The sequence below is a fragment of the Triplophysa dalaica genome, chromosome 12, assembly GCF_015846415.1.
Source record: "Triplophysa dalaica isolate WHDGS20190420 chromosome 12, ASM1584641v1, whole genome shotgun sequence".
Lineage (NCBI taxonomy): Eukaryota > Metazoa > Chordata > Actinopteri > Cypriniformes > Nemacheilidae > Triplophysa > Triplophysa dalaica.
Window position 1 is genome coordinate 4,842,123 of NC_079553.1, and position 16,707 is coordinate 4,858,829.

Sequence of the window (16,707 nt, forward strand, 5' to 3'; positions counted from 1 at the left end):
ACCAGAAATGTTTTGTCACGCTTTTGACCATTCGTGGGGGATACAGTGATGTGGTGTCGCCCCAAATGACCACCAGATGGCACTAATACACAAGATACAATTTGTTGACTCGTGATGAAGAACCTCTGTGATGTATCTACAAACTTCAATCATCACTTAGTCGTAAATGAGAATTAAAAAAAAGAATAAAACAGAAAATACACCAACTTGAAACTTAATTAAAAAACTTACCTTACGGTATGATGTGAGTGGTGCGTTTATAGTTAATGTAAGGTTAAGCTTACCACCAGGGTTACCCATGTGATGGCTTGGCGTGTACAGGCTTCAGATATTGGGTCAATAAAGTTTGTGGCCCCCAAGAACGTTTCAGATCCAGCGAGATCTCACTGCAGTGACTGAAGGTAACAGCTCACCTGGTTTACTATCTGGCGCATGCGCAGATCTCTCACCCTGGTCATTCTCCGTCAAGTCATGTGCGGCACTTTCTTTCGGAATCGGAACACCGAATACTGTCAAAGGCGTTCATTTGTACCATCATCGCAAAGGTAAGTTTCATTTCATATGTTGCTGAAGTTGGAGACAGTTAGAAGAGTGAGATGTTATTCAAGCCTCCAGATAAAAAAATCGTTCACTCGTGCTGTTAAAATTAAGGTAAAAGTGAAAAAATAGTTTTGGGTTTAAAATTGTACGTTTGGTTGCATAACCAGGATAAGAACAATAAGAGGGGACTCAACTAAAGGTAAATGTAAAGGATAGCTGAGAGGATGCTTTTTTGCATTTCATTTTAGATTGCATCTCACATTATATTTTTTATACTTTGGTTATTCAAATATTCTGGTTATTCAGTTCAGAAGAGACGAAAATGCAGACAAGTGCTTTGTCATTTATAATTTCCATTTGTTGCTCTTCGAAAGACATTGTATCAATTTAAGTTAGTTTCAACATGTCACTTGTGTCATTGTTGGTATGTTTTTTTTTTATTATTATTATAGCCTTTGTGTTGTGCTACAGGTTTACCACCTTGATATTACTATAGTTTGAAATTTGCAATTCACAAAGTCAACAATCTTGCAAACAGGCTGCCTGTTGTTTGTGTTGATGTTTCTAAGTTCACAGTGTACATGAAGAGAGGGTCTACAGCACCTTGCGAGGTATGAAGACAGAATGTCAATGGCAGATCCACTGCCTTCAGGATTGCTGGAAGCATGTGTTGTTGTTGGACCTTCGAATGATAAACTTAAGGAGGTGTATGAGGTAAAGTCATATTCTGAGTGAGATGAATGTAATCGGGCAGTACAGCCTTTAACTGTTTTTGTGTCGTGGTGACGAAATGAAAAAGTGTTTGTGTTCAAGTGCCTCTACCACCTTTTCATCTTTGAATATCATGTCTACAGAACAAGATCAGGCAGGTTCATGGCTTGTTTGAGAAACATTGGTTCATGTGGTTTTGCATCTTGTTTCAGTTTTAGTTTAACCATTTATGGAAAAAAAACTATTACATAAACTGACCTACATTTGTAAAAAGACTCTAGCAGCTAACTACAATTTACAGTACACTATAGCTATCTGACTATATCATTGAAGGGATACTGTAGTTCACACAATAAAAACATCTATTATTCTCCTGCTTGATGTTCAAAACCAGCATTTGACTCTTTCTTTTGTGCAAAACAAAAGAAGATATTTGGATAAATGTCTAAGTGGTTTTGTGTCGATGCAATCAAAGTAAATGGCTTTGAATAATTAAACTGTGTGAACAAACCACTTTACCAATTTAACTTCGTATCTCATGCACGTGGTCAGTCTTTTCTGCAGGAAAACGGAAGTCCTTTACCTCTACTTGATCCTGAGGTCCTGCAGGTTCATGCACCCCCGTTCGTGACCAAAGGGAGCGTTAATGAACCAGGTGTTGGAAACATCAGCCGCACTCAACGGCGGTTTTCTTTCATTAAAAAGAAAAACGACAGACACTTAGCCAACGCTGGAAAAGCCAAGGAAGAAACCACAGAGGATGTCAGCGTTCCTAAAGACCTGGACCTGGTGGCCCTGCCACAACTTTGCTTTCCAGGTGAAACCAACTGTTTAAAATCTTTTAAAGGGTTAGTTCACCAAAACGAATCAAATCCTTTATCATCTAGTCCCCCTCATGTCATACAAAACCTGCATATGACTCTTTTATCTGTGGAACACGAAAGAAGATATTTTATGAAATGGTTTTGTGTCAATATGGAAGTCAATAGAGGCTCTGGAGAAGTAGAACAGTCATACAGGTATTGCAATGACATGAGGGTGAGTAAATTATGAACGAAATAGGTAAACTATCCATTTTAAGCTTTTGTGCCCTTGACATCTATATTCTTACTTTCTGCTTTGTGAGGAAGACGGTAACAAATGTCTATTCTAATGGCTTAAAAAATAGTATTTTTTGGTTAAAGTTAGAACTAGTATGTTACCTTTTCTTAACACAGATCTCTGATACTTTACCAAGTGTAAAACATGAGACGCATAAGTCATAATAGCTTTGTTGGCGAGGACAAAGGTCAGCACACTGCAATATATTTTAACACGAGCAGTAAAGATTTTATTTTATTTGTTAAATCATATTTATATTTTGACTTGTTCCAGTTTAGTTTCTTTTGTATATATTGTTAATCCTTTTATTGACGTTTTAGTTAAAACAGTTAGTAAAACTGTTTTTGGCCTGTCAGACTCATCTGGTATAACTAAAATGTTTAACTCTATCAAAGGGAACAGTTATCCAAAATATACTCACGCTCAAGACCTTCCAATCCTGTGTAAATTTCGTCGTTCTGCGGAGATATTTGGAAAAATGTTTGGAACCAAACAGATTTGGGGCACTAAAGAATTCCCTAGAAGGGCAAAAAACTACTATGGTAGTTAATGTTGCCCCAGAACGGTTCAGTTTCCCACATTCTTCAAAATATCTTATTTTGTGTTAAATAGAATGAAGATTTTAATACAACTTGACGGCGAGTAAACGATGACAGAATTGTATCTCTTTAACTCTGTTCTTAGGGTCGTTGTCCTCATTACTTCTCAGTGGCTTTGTCTTATTCAATGAAGATGGGTTGTAAATATTATAAAATGTTGTTATTAGTGTAGAAATATTGAAAGAAAGCATAATTGGTTTCTTCCAAATCAGGATGTCTTCAGGTATCTCAGGAGCAGCTGGAAGAAAAATTCCACTTCCTTGTGTTTACTGACGTCTTTGGAAACCAGTCACATGGGGTAGTTCTCCAGTACTATAAACCAGTACAGGTCAGATTTCCAATATAACCTTTCTTTGTGACTGTATACTGACAGGTCACCTGTGCTCTACATCAGGGGTCAAACTATCAATAGCAAAAAAAGCAGATAAGCACTGTGGACTTTGATCATTTTTCTGGGGGTCCCCAGACCCTAGTTTGAAAACTCCTGCTCTACATCACCATTTGTATAGTGTTGTGTCTGGCTTGCCAACTAAAAATTATGGCACTATAACTATTGCTATTAAATGGGGATGTTGCAATCAAATACTTGTGCTGTCAGTTGGTAGAGAAAGGTGAAGTGTTTATGGTTAAAAATCCTGAATGTAAAGAAACAGCCTTTTCATAAGAACACCAAATAACTTAAAAATAATATGAATCAAAATTACCTTACAATACTTGTTACCCCAACACACAGGCTGTGCCACGGATCCTGACATTCAATGCTTTATTTTATAATCTGGTTTTCCAGGAACGGATGTTAAATCATCGGTTCTTATCCAAGCTTCCACGTCTCTACAGTGCCTATGGGATTTGCATCATATCAAAACATCCGTATTACAATGCTCTCAAGGACTGTCTGTCTAGGTATGGCCAATTTTAATAGCTAAACAGTAATGACATTGGGATAACAAGATGATTAGAATTTAGAAATGTATTTCAGTATGACTAGAATGCATATGACATCATATCACAGTTTCTTAAAGGCACAACTAAAAAAATAGTTATCTCATTCGGCAAAGAAGCGAAAACACAACGACATTTTAGTTTTGTGTCAGCTGCCGTAGTGCTTCAAAAAGGGAGGGATGGAGTGAGGCGTTGGTTACAATTCGTAACCTTGCCACTAGATACCTCTAGATTTCATACAATGGAACTTTAAGAGCAGAAAACTAAACTAAATAATGTGGTTTTCACTGTCCCTTAACAGAAATATTTCCCTGTGTGTTATAAGATAATTAACATTTACAACAAAACTCTTCTTGAGTTTTTATGTCTCTAGCCTCTTAGGTCGGATCAAAACCTGTCAAAATACTGATATGGAGGAGGAAGTGAAGGACTTCTCTGCCAAACTGGCTCTTGTGCCAATTCCTCCCCCTGGTCGGCTGCATGTGGTGGGTTTAAATGTGTCTTGAATGTTTACCAAGAGATGATCTTGTTTGTCTTTACAGAATATTCATATCATTTACGTGAAGTATATTCATAGTTTAATAGCAAGATTTGAGCGTGTCGATTTAAATCAAGTGTTTCTCCGTTTCCTGTCAGATGTTCACCCTGCGTCCTGTAACAATTGTACTTCCATCCAAAGAAGATAAACATCATCCTGTTATTGACCTGGATCTTCATCTGCCATTCCTCTGCTTCGGGTCCAAAGAGCTGCTGCAGGTCTCGAATATAAATGCTGATGACTTTATGAAAATGAATAGGAGGATTTTAAAACTGTCTTTCTGGGCCACAGTAATAACTGACGTGTGCGTCTGTTCCTCCGCAGATTATAAGCAGTATACTCACAGAACAGCGTATGGTGTTCTTCTCTTCAGACTGGGCCAAACTAACTCTGATCGCTGAGTGCTTCATGCTGTATATTCGACCTCTGCGCTGGCAGCACCCGCTGGTGCCCACACTGTCCCGACAGATGCTTGACTTTGTCATGGCACCGACCCCATTCCTCATGGGATGCCACCTGAGCCACTATGAGGAAGTAGCCATGGTAAAAGCTGACTGAAGTTCTTTAAAGTGATAGTTCACCCAAATATAGAAATCCTGTCATCATTTACTAACCCTCTTGTCAGTCTAAACCTGTATGACTTTCCTTCTTGTGCAGAACACAAAAGAAGATGTTTCGAAGAATGTTGACCCCGTTTGGCCTCCATTGACTTTTCAAAATATCTTCTTTTGTGTTCCACAGAAGAAAGAAAGTCACACAGGTTTTGAATGACATTATGTCAATGAAAGATGACAGAATTTGAATTTTTAGTTGCAATATCACTTTAAATGGTACTAGCCATCTGCAAATGTTTAGAAATTCTTGACACCAGTATTTACTTCACTGTTTGTCGACATCTATAGATTCGCGATTGCGGTCAAATTGTTCTCTAATTCACTACTGATGTAATGAATGTCTCCTACAGGAGACAGATGATCTTATTTTGATCAATATTGATGAAGGAACAGTGAGCTCTTCTGACTATCATGAGCTCGACCTTCCAGGAGCCCCTCAGACAGCTGCTGAGTGTTTCAAGAGGCGGTAAGAAAAATCGAATTGTTCAGTTTCTTGTCTTGCTCTTGAGGCTGGTCTTATTGGTTTGTTGTCTTCATGCAGAAGGAAAGGGCTTCAGTTACACTATGACCTGGAAGTGCTTCATAAGGCCATCTGTAGAGATGCCAATGAGCTGCGTATGCAGAGAAGATGCTGGCAAAACAAACTCAATGGGGATATTCAGAACATCACCCTTGAGCTCATCGTGAACATGTTTAGGTAACTAGAAGCATATGTGACCCTGAACCACAAAACCAGTCGTAAGTAGCTTGGGTATGTTTGTAGCAATAGCCAACAATACGTTGAAACACGCCTACAAACTTTGCTCCCTGCTGCCCGCTCTTGGGAAATTACCCACTCAAGTTTGGTATCTACAGTATGTAAAGCTTAGAATTTCTGCTTTCGGGTTCATCTATTCTCCACAATGTCATTACAACAATTAAAACTGATGTGTTTCTTCTAGCAACGGCCTGCTACTGCACCTCTGATGAACAACTTTAAAAGGAGTTTCCCAATATTTGGATTTTTTTGCACCCTCGAATCATAGATTTTCAAATAGTTCTTACAAACCACACATCAATTGAAAGTTGATTTATTAACGTTTTGTGGTCCAGATACACATAAAGTGTAAATTAGGAACTGACTTTGGTTCAGAGGATTGTTTTAGTGATACCCTTGTATAGTTGTACAATTGTTTTTGTCTTGTGCAGAGATGTTGCTGATCACCTAAATTATGAGCACAGGGTTTTTAACACAGATGAATTTCTGAAGACCAGGGAACCAGGAGACCAACCGTTTTATAAAAAGGTGACCATCTGTTTTATAAAATGGCTTGTTTCTGACCAAACAACAGTATACGACTGATGGATTTTGTCATGACAGGTCCTAGAAACACACATTTTCCATTCGTTCTTAAAAGACCGTTTGGATGGAAAGTTGGATACATTTACCAGAATGGAGCAGATCACTCGGACAGAAGACCAAAAGTATGTTGAAATTAATGTGAGATTAAATACTATACGTTTAAAACTTCTGAATTTTTCCGCGCTATATTTGATGTTAAAAAGAAAGTATTATAAACATATTTTCTTATTTAGCATTTCTCTGTTTATTTGTTGAGCAGATGGAAAGCATCATTGGATTTCTGTCGCAGACGCACCGTCAAGGAGATGGCTCTGAAAAATGATCGGCCGGACACCGGTTTGAATAAACGTCTTGGCATGAGTCTCCCTAACCTGGGAGGAGAGACTCACCCGAGTGTCCTCAGACACATGTCTCCAACGAAGATCATTCCAGAAATACGTAAGAGAAATACTGAATATTCTTCTGTCTGGAAAAAACAATTTCAGCGGATTTCCTTGCAAATCTTTTTTTTCCCCAAAGCTCTAAATATACCAGCCGAACCTGTCAAGATGTTCAAACTGATCGACTTCCCTCCTCCCTTGAGCTACCCCCACGTGTGTCATTACTTTGGAGATCTTGTCCTCCAGCTGAACAAAGCCATCTCAGCCACCCCGCCCCATGACTCCAACCTGCTGGCCAGGTACTACTACCTGCGCGGCCTTGTCAACATGCTCAACTCGAAGCGCTTGGATGCCCTCAGTGACTTCCAGAACCTGTACAAAACAGATATGGAGATCTTTCCGGAGGAGCTGGTAAGGGTGCTGGTGGGCTCTCTGCAGATGGAGGAGAAAGCCCAGGCAGAGAGGAGATCTGAGCTTAGGTGGCTTATTTCTAAAGTGAAGAGCAATGATAAGAGCGAGCATGTGGAATCACATGGTTGCGTGAAGAAGTTCAAGCTTCCTAAGAGTCCGATGCAACTGGAGGAGTTTGTGAAGTGCACTCAGGAATCTGGGATTGTCCGGGACGTGGCCACCATCCAGAGATTGTTCGAGGCTCTCGCTGTCGGTAGGTCTTCTTTACCACAGCATTTAATTTCTACTTCTCTTACATTTGTTCTGATTCCTTTGGCTTCCTCAGGAGAGCAAAAACAAATAGATCCGGAGATGTTCCGTGTGTTTTACACTTTCTGGAAGGAAACGGAGGCGGAGACACAAGATCTTCACCTACCTGATGAGGTGATAGAACATTTAGACAGCAGTGAGTGTGTGTACAAGCTGTCCAACTCTTTGAACACCAGTTATGGCGTTGGTAAAATTGCCATGACCCAGAAGAGGCTCTTCCTGCTGACCACAGGCAGGCCGGGTTATGTCGAGATCACCAAGTTCAGAGACATTGAGGTTTGCAACTTCGTGACTGTACAACAAGGTGTACAACAATGTTGGTGTTTGGTGGTAGTCAGATTAATCTTGTAACCATGACAGGAAGTGAAGATATCCGCGGCTCCATTCCTGGTGTTGAGGATCCCGTCTCTGAAGATCAAGAACCGACTGAAGAAGGAGATATTTGAGGCTAATTTAAAATCCGAGTGTGAACTGTGGAACCTGATGGTCAAGGAGATGTGGGCTGGGAGAATAATGGCAGACAACCATAAGGTACAAGTTACCTGTGCTGTGAAATGAAGAACTTTATGAAGAAAAACAAATCTTGACGATATTATTTATCTGGTATTTATTGTCTTTGGATACGCTGCTTTGACTTTTCCTTCGTAATATCAAAACCCAAAGAGCACAAAGCTTTGGAATGCTGTATCCTACATCAAGACTAGTGTAGATGGATACATTACGTTTTTTTTTCTTTTTGCTCACATGAACAAACATGTCTGTGACTCATTGGGGTGGTTTCCCGTACAGTGCTTAGATTAAAGTAAATGTTAGACAAACAATGGCACTGATGTATTTTAAGATATGTCAGTGCAGTTTTCAGTTTAGACAGATCTAACAGATTTTAGTCTAGTCTTAAGCCACATTCGGGAAACCAGCGCATAGAGGATACAGTAAATGCTGTTCTTGTACCCTCTTCTCTTTATCAGGACCCTCAGTATGTGGAACAGGCTCTGACTAATGTCCTGCTCATGGATGCAGTGGTGAGCTGCTTACAGACACAGAAACCCATTCTTGCTCTCTCCAAACTTGCATATTATGAAAGGTTACGCCATGAAGGTGTGTTAGGTCTATAATGTGTCCTGTCTGGGTTTTCATTTGATATATATGAAGATAGCCATAACATGCTTTATCTCTTGTCTTTCTTCCGCAGCTCCCATGATTATTCCCAAACCTACAGCCGAGACACTGAAGCACAAGATTAATCCATCTCAGAACATGAGGAGCATTCAGTCTGTTGACGTTTTGCTTTACACGCCAGGTCTGCATACAGGAATATTTTGGAGTGTTTTTATAGTGTTAATGTATGTTAAGAGCATTTGTTTAAAAACCCAGTGGTTTTCATCCGTGCTATGATCACACCTAAATAATCCGAGGTGGTTTGTTTCTGTGTATCACACTGATAATGGATAAAAATAATGGGGATGGGACTTTTATTAACACATTTGGGTCCCTTGTGAAACCAAACTGAAGCGCACTTGTGAAACTAATTAAAAATGATAATATTTTGATGCTGTTTATATTTCACCTGTCGAAATGACCCTACTACAAACAGTGTCTATACATGATATTTTATTTGCCCAACACACTGGACAACTTTGAAATGTTCTTTGTTTGCTCAAATTGAATCTTCAGTGTGTTCTAAAAATGAACGTCTAAGATGATATAAATGTGTTGAACGTTTTATACAGGTTGAGTTGCTTTGGGTTTACTTTGAGTTTGCATTATCCGACAATGTCACCTGACAGTAAAAAAAGCAAGCATTTTAAAAACAAGGGAACAAGGGAGGCATTATAAAGATTTGACCCAGACACTTCACTGTAAAGCATTTAAGTAACTCTTTATTTATACCTCAATAAGGATGATGTATCATTCAAATTGAATTATGTGGTGAACAAATATTACAATTCCTGAAAGTGGGCATAGATCCCAGGTGGAATCTTCATGTTGAAATCAATGTCTTGTTACAGAACAGATTGGTTTGAATCCAGGTTTTACCGAACACCTGAATGAATCGGAGCACGTTTTTATTTATAGTAGCATTTACAGTAAAGTAAAAGTAACGTGATGTCCGGAGGCCATATACAGCTTGTGCAGGATTTGCTTTTGATGTTCACTCGGGTTTGGATAAACCATTAACATATGAGGAAAATACAACCTTTTATTAAGTTATTTATTTGGAAAACAATAAGAGTCAAACTACAGTCCATTTTAATATACAAAACATGCACAGGAAAACAAAAAGCTCACAGGAATAAGGATATATAGTGACTACAGTTTAATCAGTTATTAATGTTTGTGATCCTCTCTTTTTTTTTCACTACAGTAGCCATTTTCCTTTAATATGCTTGTTGTGTGTTATATTTTGCCAGACTCCTTAAATTCTTCTCAAAGCTGAACTTTAGTTAACATTCCAAGCACAACTACCCAAAATGCATAGAAAAAGTGTGTAACACATCTTAAATAATGTATTGACTAAAAAACAAAGACAACAATCTTTTAATGTTGGACATCCCTTTTGGCCACTTGTGTACAGAACAGTTCAACCCAGCATTGAATACAGAAGTTAACTAATAGTTATATTTGCACTTTTTTATTCTCTGTAAAGGACAGCTAACTTTTTCTGCTGATCTGGATGGGAACCCTAAGCTCTGGTGTGCTCTCAGCTGTGGGAAAGTGGTTGTGTTTGATGCTGTTAGTTGGTCCCTGCTACAAAACTGCATTGATTTAGGAGATTCTCAACTGGTAAGACTCATTCAAGATACTGGTAGACTGATGATGCTGAAATGAGATGAGCAATCAAGAGCCATGTTAGATTTCCACAGAACTAAGATGTACAAATGTGATCCTGGACAACAAAACCAGTCTTATGGGTCAATATTTAGAAATTGAGATTTTTACATATTTTGAAAGCTGAATAATTTAGCTTTCTCTTGATGTAAAGGTTTTTGGGATATGATCATATCTGGCGGAGAATTTACCGTTTAAAACTATGGAATCTGCAAAATAGTCAAAATTTTGAGAAAATTGCCTTTGAAGTTGTTAATAAGAGGCACTGTTACTGACCATCCAAATTTAGCATAGTGAATTTACTAAATATCTTCATGGAACATGATCTTTACTTAATATCCTTATGATTTTGGGCATAAAAGAAAATCGATAATTTTGACCCATGCAATGTACTTTTGGCTTTAACTAAAAATGTTCCCGTGCTATTTAGGACTGGTTTTGTGATCCAGGCTCATAAATGTGTTGTGTGATGTTGGGTTCCTTAAGGACAAATAAGGTTTTCACCTGTTGGAGTGTAACCAGATTTGGTTGCTTTTTGGTCTGCAGCTTTAAAGTATATATAATGCCATATTGTGAATCGTGTAACGTTAAACTCTAGATCTCATTACAGATTTAAACTCAGATAAAAACTTGTGTTTTTGTACCCAGAACTGCATGATGGGATTGGACGGGGAGCAGTTGTGGATTGGTTCTCAGGACTCTGTCATTTACATAATCAACACTCGCAGTATGCTGTGTCACAAACAGCTGACGGAGCACCGCGGAGAGGTCACCGATTTCGCCCTGGAGAAGCTGAGCCACGGACCCAGGTGAACATTGGAGACTTGCCATGTTTATGTGGACTGAGCTCAAAATCCTGGCAGGGGACAGATTAGTGTGGCCCTCTCTCATTGTGATCACATTGCTCTGGGCACTAAATAATTATAAAATAGAAAAATAAACAGAGTATTGAACCCACTAACTCTATGAACATTGCTAGATTTTATTTCATCCAAAAATACATTAAAAAGAGAGTATGTTTTTTAACTCACCAACAGGTGGCAGCATTGTAATATTTTCTGTGTGTGCCAACTGTATGGAGATAAAAAACAATAAAGAAACGTCATTATGTGTTCCTGAAGCCAGGCGCAGGTGTATTCATGTAGTGCAGATGGCACTGTCATCGTCTGGGACGTCCCCTCTCTGAAGGTGAAGAGACGGGTTCATCTGACCTGTGACAGATTACAGTCCATTCAAGTCCACGACAATTTATGGTGTTGTAAGTTTGCCGTAATGCTACTAAAGTATATCCAACACTCATACTTACTATACATCTCACAATTTAGACTTTAAACTCATACACATGGCTTACGCCATACAGAAATGTATTGAATACATATATATGCAAAGATGAATTGACAATGAATGGCTCAACTTGAATGACATTTTTTTCATTTGTGAAGGTGCCAGAGACTGTGTGATGGAGCTGAGACACAATGGATGTCTGCTTCGTAAGATTTCTCTCCAAGAAGATGTAAAAACAAAAGCCAGTGCCTTCAGCAGGATCACACTGCACATGGAGGTTCATATCAGATGCATTTACTTATAAATATTTCTATGTACCACCAAGGTTAGCAGTAAGACCCTAAAGTGTGGCACATATAAAACGTAGCATTCTATGAGAAATAATTATTTAATAAATTAGATTACTGTCTATTATTAGAATACTAAATCATCTGTTAATTAATATAAAAACAATGGTTTTGTTTAACCTTATAGAATAGAATATTGTTATATGATCCATATTAATACAATTTATTATAAAGTGTTATTGAATATATAACAAATTATATTGAAATAGATACAACTATGATGTTACCAGATACAACCAGATGATCTCAGGGCTCTTGTTTGTGTTTTGTAGAGAAAACAGATCTGGACAAGTTTCACAGACTCAGCAGAGCTGTGTATATTTCACTCCTCTGACCCAACGAAACCACCCAAACGTGTCACACTTCCTGACTGCTGTGGGGTGACCTGTATGATCAGGGTGAAGGATCAGGTATTCATGTTGCTTTCATACATTACTGGAGGCTTAAGATTTCACACACAGTAAGACTTTAAGAGAACACTGAAACTGACTTTCTCTCTTAAGGTCTGGATTGGGTGTAGCAGTGGTGTGACTGGTCTTAGCAAGGTTGTGGGGAAGATCTTTGTGTTGGACTCGGAGAGCCTGGTGGTTGAGAAAGAGCTTGAAGCCCATGAAGACTGCGTACGAACACTCTTCTCAGCAGAGGACCGATATGTTCTCAGTGGTTCTGCGAGGCTTGATGGCAAAATTGCCATCTGGAGAGTTGATTAAAACAGCTGATGCATATTTGTTACGTATATTATGGTGGATTAGAATGTGCCACGTGCAACTAGAGACATTGTCCCATGCAAGAAGGTTTCTAGAAAACGTTGCTTATACTGAATAATGAAAATGTGTTTTGAATTTGGATTTGTTTCAGAAAGTTTAACTTGAAACAGAATTTTTCAGGTTTTAGTCTCACAATGCACACTTTTGGTGTATAACATATTTAATAATCTCTCTAAATGTTCATGTCTAGTTTAATGAATCACATACACGTACATTGGCCTTTATATGTGTCATGTTACCCCATAAGGCTGCTGGTACTGGTTTTGATTGAAGTTAACCTTTCCTTCGCCACTGATGTGTGAAAACTGAAAAAACGGCTTGTCAAATTATGTGGAAATAACCAGAAGCTTTTAAAGCTCAGGGTTGTTTGTATAAATCGCCCAGCATTAGATGCTCTTAAACGGTGAAATGCTCATCTCATCTGTAGGACCGTGTATAAGTAAGGTCTTAAGCCTTGTGGCTGTAGAATATAAATAACAATTTTTGTATAAAATTAGAAACCCTTTGAAAACCTAAATAGCGGAATATAGAATTGGGTGAGGTTTGCGGCACTGACATAATCACAATTTCCTGAAAAGCCCCAGATCAAAGAGTTGAGGTCCATATACGAGCACCGGCCGAGGATGGATGACAGCCATATTTTGTGTAACAGTATGGGAATCCTTGTGTTGCCTTTGGAGCGACTTCTGTGATAGGAAGAAAGTGCGCTTCTGTCATGTTTGCCTTTGTAGGGATAGATGTTTTCATTTATTTGTTTCAGATGTTTAAGGTTAATTATCTCACAGATAGAGTAGAACGAAGCAGACGTTTAAGAACATTATCCCTCTCACGCTTAAATCTATTAACCTCAGTGAGAATTAGTTTTTATTTGTGCATTTGCATGTAAAATTATATTTCAACCTACTTTAATAAAGTAATTCAATCATTTTGTCACAAACACATTGCCTTTTGTATTAAATTATAACTAGATTACATTTAAATCAGTACAAACAATGCTATGAAAAATGAATACTTGACATATTTTTGGGGATAATGACAAGGGTGAGAAATGTAGCGATTTTATTGTCGTTTAATCCCCCGGTTTAAAAATGTAACGGTAAAAAAAACCAGGATGAATTTTGTCCCATTTTTATGATCTAAGCATTATTTATTTATTTGTGGCTAGTAAACATTTGCTCTCTTGAAAACAGAGGTGCTCGTGCTTTCTGTCATACCCTAGAATAACACGCCGATGTGAGTCTGTATTTATTATTCAAAGAATTAACTGAACATGTTGAGCTGATTCTAGACCAGATCTCTTGCTTTGGAGGTGTTTGAGGAAGGGGCCCTAGGCCGAATTTTTTCCCGCCTATGCAGAAAGCAACCATTGGCTGAAACTTAACACTCTGACCCCGGGGTCAGCCGTCCAACAGTCAGACGTCATTGGAAGGAATTTTTGGGATGTGTCTGGAAGACAAAGCCAGCACACATCCATCCTCTCCTGAAGTCTCTGGCGTGTACAGTGTGTGTAGGCGTGCAGCACACATAAGAGCATAATGCATTTCTGTGTGATTCAGAAGCAGAGAAACAAGACTTCATAGATATCAGTTCATATTTTGAATATATTTCTGGGTACATTTTTGGATACACTTGACAGCAACACAAGTGTCATGTTTTATGTCGTCAACAGGGTGTGGTCCACTAAAGTAATTTTGCCCTGTTGGTGGCACCATTTCCTAATCAATCAGCATTTACAATAGGCCTATATTTAACCTATATTAAGTTTTGATAAAATTATTTTTTAATACCTGTCACTAAGATGAAGTCTCTATTGTTTAACTGTATTGGTGGAACATGAGTCACCTTATTTTTTGATGACCACCTGATAAATTGGTTAACAGTATAATCGTAAAGGCTCTCGTAACCCAGCACCGGTCAGTGTGTCGGCCATATTGGAGCGACCGAACTGCAGCAGTCAGGGTTGGGAGAAACGATTCGTTCGCACGGACGGTTCGTTTAAATGAATCGGTTCGTTGATTGGTTTAGTCACACACTAGTCAAATATTTTTTAGAATATTGTGTATTTATTGTTTGCATTTAGTATCAAATGTGAGCGTTGCGCCGTAATTTGGATTAGATTGCACAATGTTTCGCCATTGTATGCTTACCAATATTCTTCAAAACATCTTTGTTTGTTTGTTTTGGCAGACGAAAGTCACACAGTTTTGCTCTGACATGACAAGAGGATGAGTAAATGACAGACTTTTTATTTTTGGGGTGAACAAGTCAAAATTGGCGTTATTTTTATCAACAATTTAGGCTATTGATTTATCATTTACCGTTGTCATGGATACCTGTGAAGAGCCCTTTCGCAGCAGTGATTGAAAACGCTTTGTGAGTCGGCTCGAACGAATCAGTTCAACCGAATTCGTTCGCGAACGGACATCACTCCCGGCAGCAGCGAGAGGGAGAGCAAGAGGGACGATTCCGGCTTCAAATCCACTACAGACCCCACGGAGCCTGAGCGGACCTTCCCGGGATACAACCCCAAACCATCACTGCGGAATAAAGGGTGTTTGTCGGGAGGGAGCGGTTTTTGCAACAGCTGATGAACATACTACGGTAAATATTGTTCTGTGTTAACGGTGCACATTTGAGGTATGAAATAATAATTGCAATAACTGCGTTAGCCTGGTAGCATAGCGTTAGGTTTTCTATACGTTAGTTGGACCGGGGGAATGGGCTTTCCTGGGCCGATCTGACATGTCGTTGTGCATTAGATTATGAATGCGAGGCGTGTTGTTGTGTAGCGGCGTTGTTAGGATTCCTGTATCATTATGAAATTGCTGATATGAGTCAAACCTCCAAGGTTTTGCAGGACGGAGTGTCCGTGTTAATGCGAAAGAGACCATAATCTCAAACCATTCCTTCTTGCTTTTCTCCTTTTGGTCACGTTTAGCATCAACCTGTGTGTTTAGTAACCGTGATACCCTTACAAAGTAGGATCATAGGGGAACGTTTTTGTTGAGTTGAAAGTGTTGTGTTAAAGGCTGTGTGTTGTTGTCAGACAGCAGTAGTTGTGTCTGTTCACATGGTGAGGTGCAAACAATAACAAGAGACAAATGAAACACGTTAAATGCGCGGGCACGCTCTTTATAGTTATACTATCTTTCCCTGGGAATTTTACTCTTGAATTTATGTATCATATGCATTTCTTGGAAGTACCGACCAGTGCTACTTTGATGGTGGGGATACTAGTCACCTGCTTGAGGTGATAGTTCGACTACGCATGGAGGTCGAGATTTTAAACCAATTGGTTATTTGACATCAAAGTCACACATTATGTCTTTGCTGTGAATGGAAATGTAACCCTCTTTCACGAAACTACAGATTCAATGTATACTTTCGAAACAATAATGTACACATATTTCATATTTTTGGACTCTCACGTAATCTTCTGGTTTGGCCAATCAGCGCAGCGCAAGATTAAGGGCGGGGCTTCTATACGAGTGCGCGCACCTTTGCAGGTATTCTCCAGCGTTACGTCATTAGTACAGGTAGTGATCGCTGAGGAACAGCCTCACCCGTTCTGGTACATGGATATACACCATGCAGTTCTGGAGTTTTCTAAGTTGTGCCAGTGCAGGTATGTGGGTTTACGCTTCAGTGCGCTGACATTAATCACAGAGGGCATTGTGTAATGGAAATCATTCATTATTTAAACAGAATATGGTTTATAACAGGCAGCGTAGTGTAGTGGGAGCTCACGTCACATTTAAAAACTCATCCAGGTGACTCATCTCAAAATTGAAAACACTGGTGCGTACAGTCACATATGAGATCATCGGTAAACGAAGGACATTTTCTCAGCTTTTATGGTGAAGTAGGGCCACACCGAGCCTTATTCCATATTTCCAATGCAAATGAGATCGGAAGGACTCCGGGAGGCTTGGCTTGGTGCAGAGCTATGCTTCAGGCTATGTTTTTATTTGGCGCTGTATTTCCAGTCAACCT

The 16,707-nt window shown here is 39.0% G+C and overlaps 2 protein-coding genes across 5 annotated transcripts in view; both read left to right on the top strand.

Annotated features, from left to right (window-relative positions):
* Window positions 1–408: 408 nt before the first annotated feature.
* dennd3b (DENN/MADD domain containing 3b) lies at window positions 409–13,623 on the top strand. Of its 3 annotated transcripts, none has more exons than XM_056762914.1 (24): window positions 409–545; window positions 1,110–1,254; window positions 1,804–2,068; window positions 3,164–3,279; window positions 3,739–3,854; window positions 4,252–4,378; window positions 4,530–4,649; window positions 4,756–4,974; window positions 5,396–5,511; window positions 5,587–5,742; window positions 6,234–6,330; window positions 6,406–6,509; window positions 6,647–6,825; window positions 6,907–7,431; window positions 7,504–7,763; window positions 7,848–8,018; window positions 8,456–8,585; window positions 8,680–8,787; window positions 10,135–10,271; window positions 10,965–11,125; window positions 11,438–11,574; window positions 11,759–11,877; window positions 12,220–12,357; window positions 12,451–13,623. In XM_056762914.1, exons 2-24 carry the CDS (start codon window positions 1,165–1,167, stop codon window positions 12,655–12,657), a joined length of 3,798 nt encoding a protein of 1,265 aa, XP_056618892.1. In that variant the 5' UTR covers window positions 409–545; window positions 1,110–1,164; the 3' UTR covers window positions 12,658–13,623. The 3 variants fall into 3 exon arrangements, with proteins under 3 accessions (XP_056618892.1, XP_056618893.1, XP_056618891.1); XM_056762915.1 differs by having other exon boundaries at window positions 4,267–4,378; XM_056762913.1 differs by having other exon boundaries at window positions 4,267–4,378; window positions 6,907–7,763.
* Window positions 13,624–14,792: 1,169 nt separating this feature from the next.
* The window catches only part of ptk2ab (protein tyrosine kinase 2ab), a 55,260-nt gene continuing 53,345 nt past the window's right edge, over window positions 14,793–16,707 (top strand). The window contains exon 1 of one of the 2 annotated variants that reach the window (XM_056762931.1): window positions 14,793–15,315. Coding sequence is in view for 1 of the 2 variants with exons in the window: in XM_056762926.1 (XP_056618904.1) it covers window positions 16,303–16,339 (37 nt within the window). In the remaining variant the exon portion in view is untranslated. Of the gene's footprint in view, window positions 15,316–16,246; window positions 16,340–16,707 lie in introns of those variants that run through there. The other variant, XM_056762926.1, reaches the window with a different exon arrangement.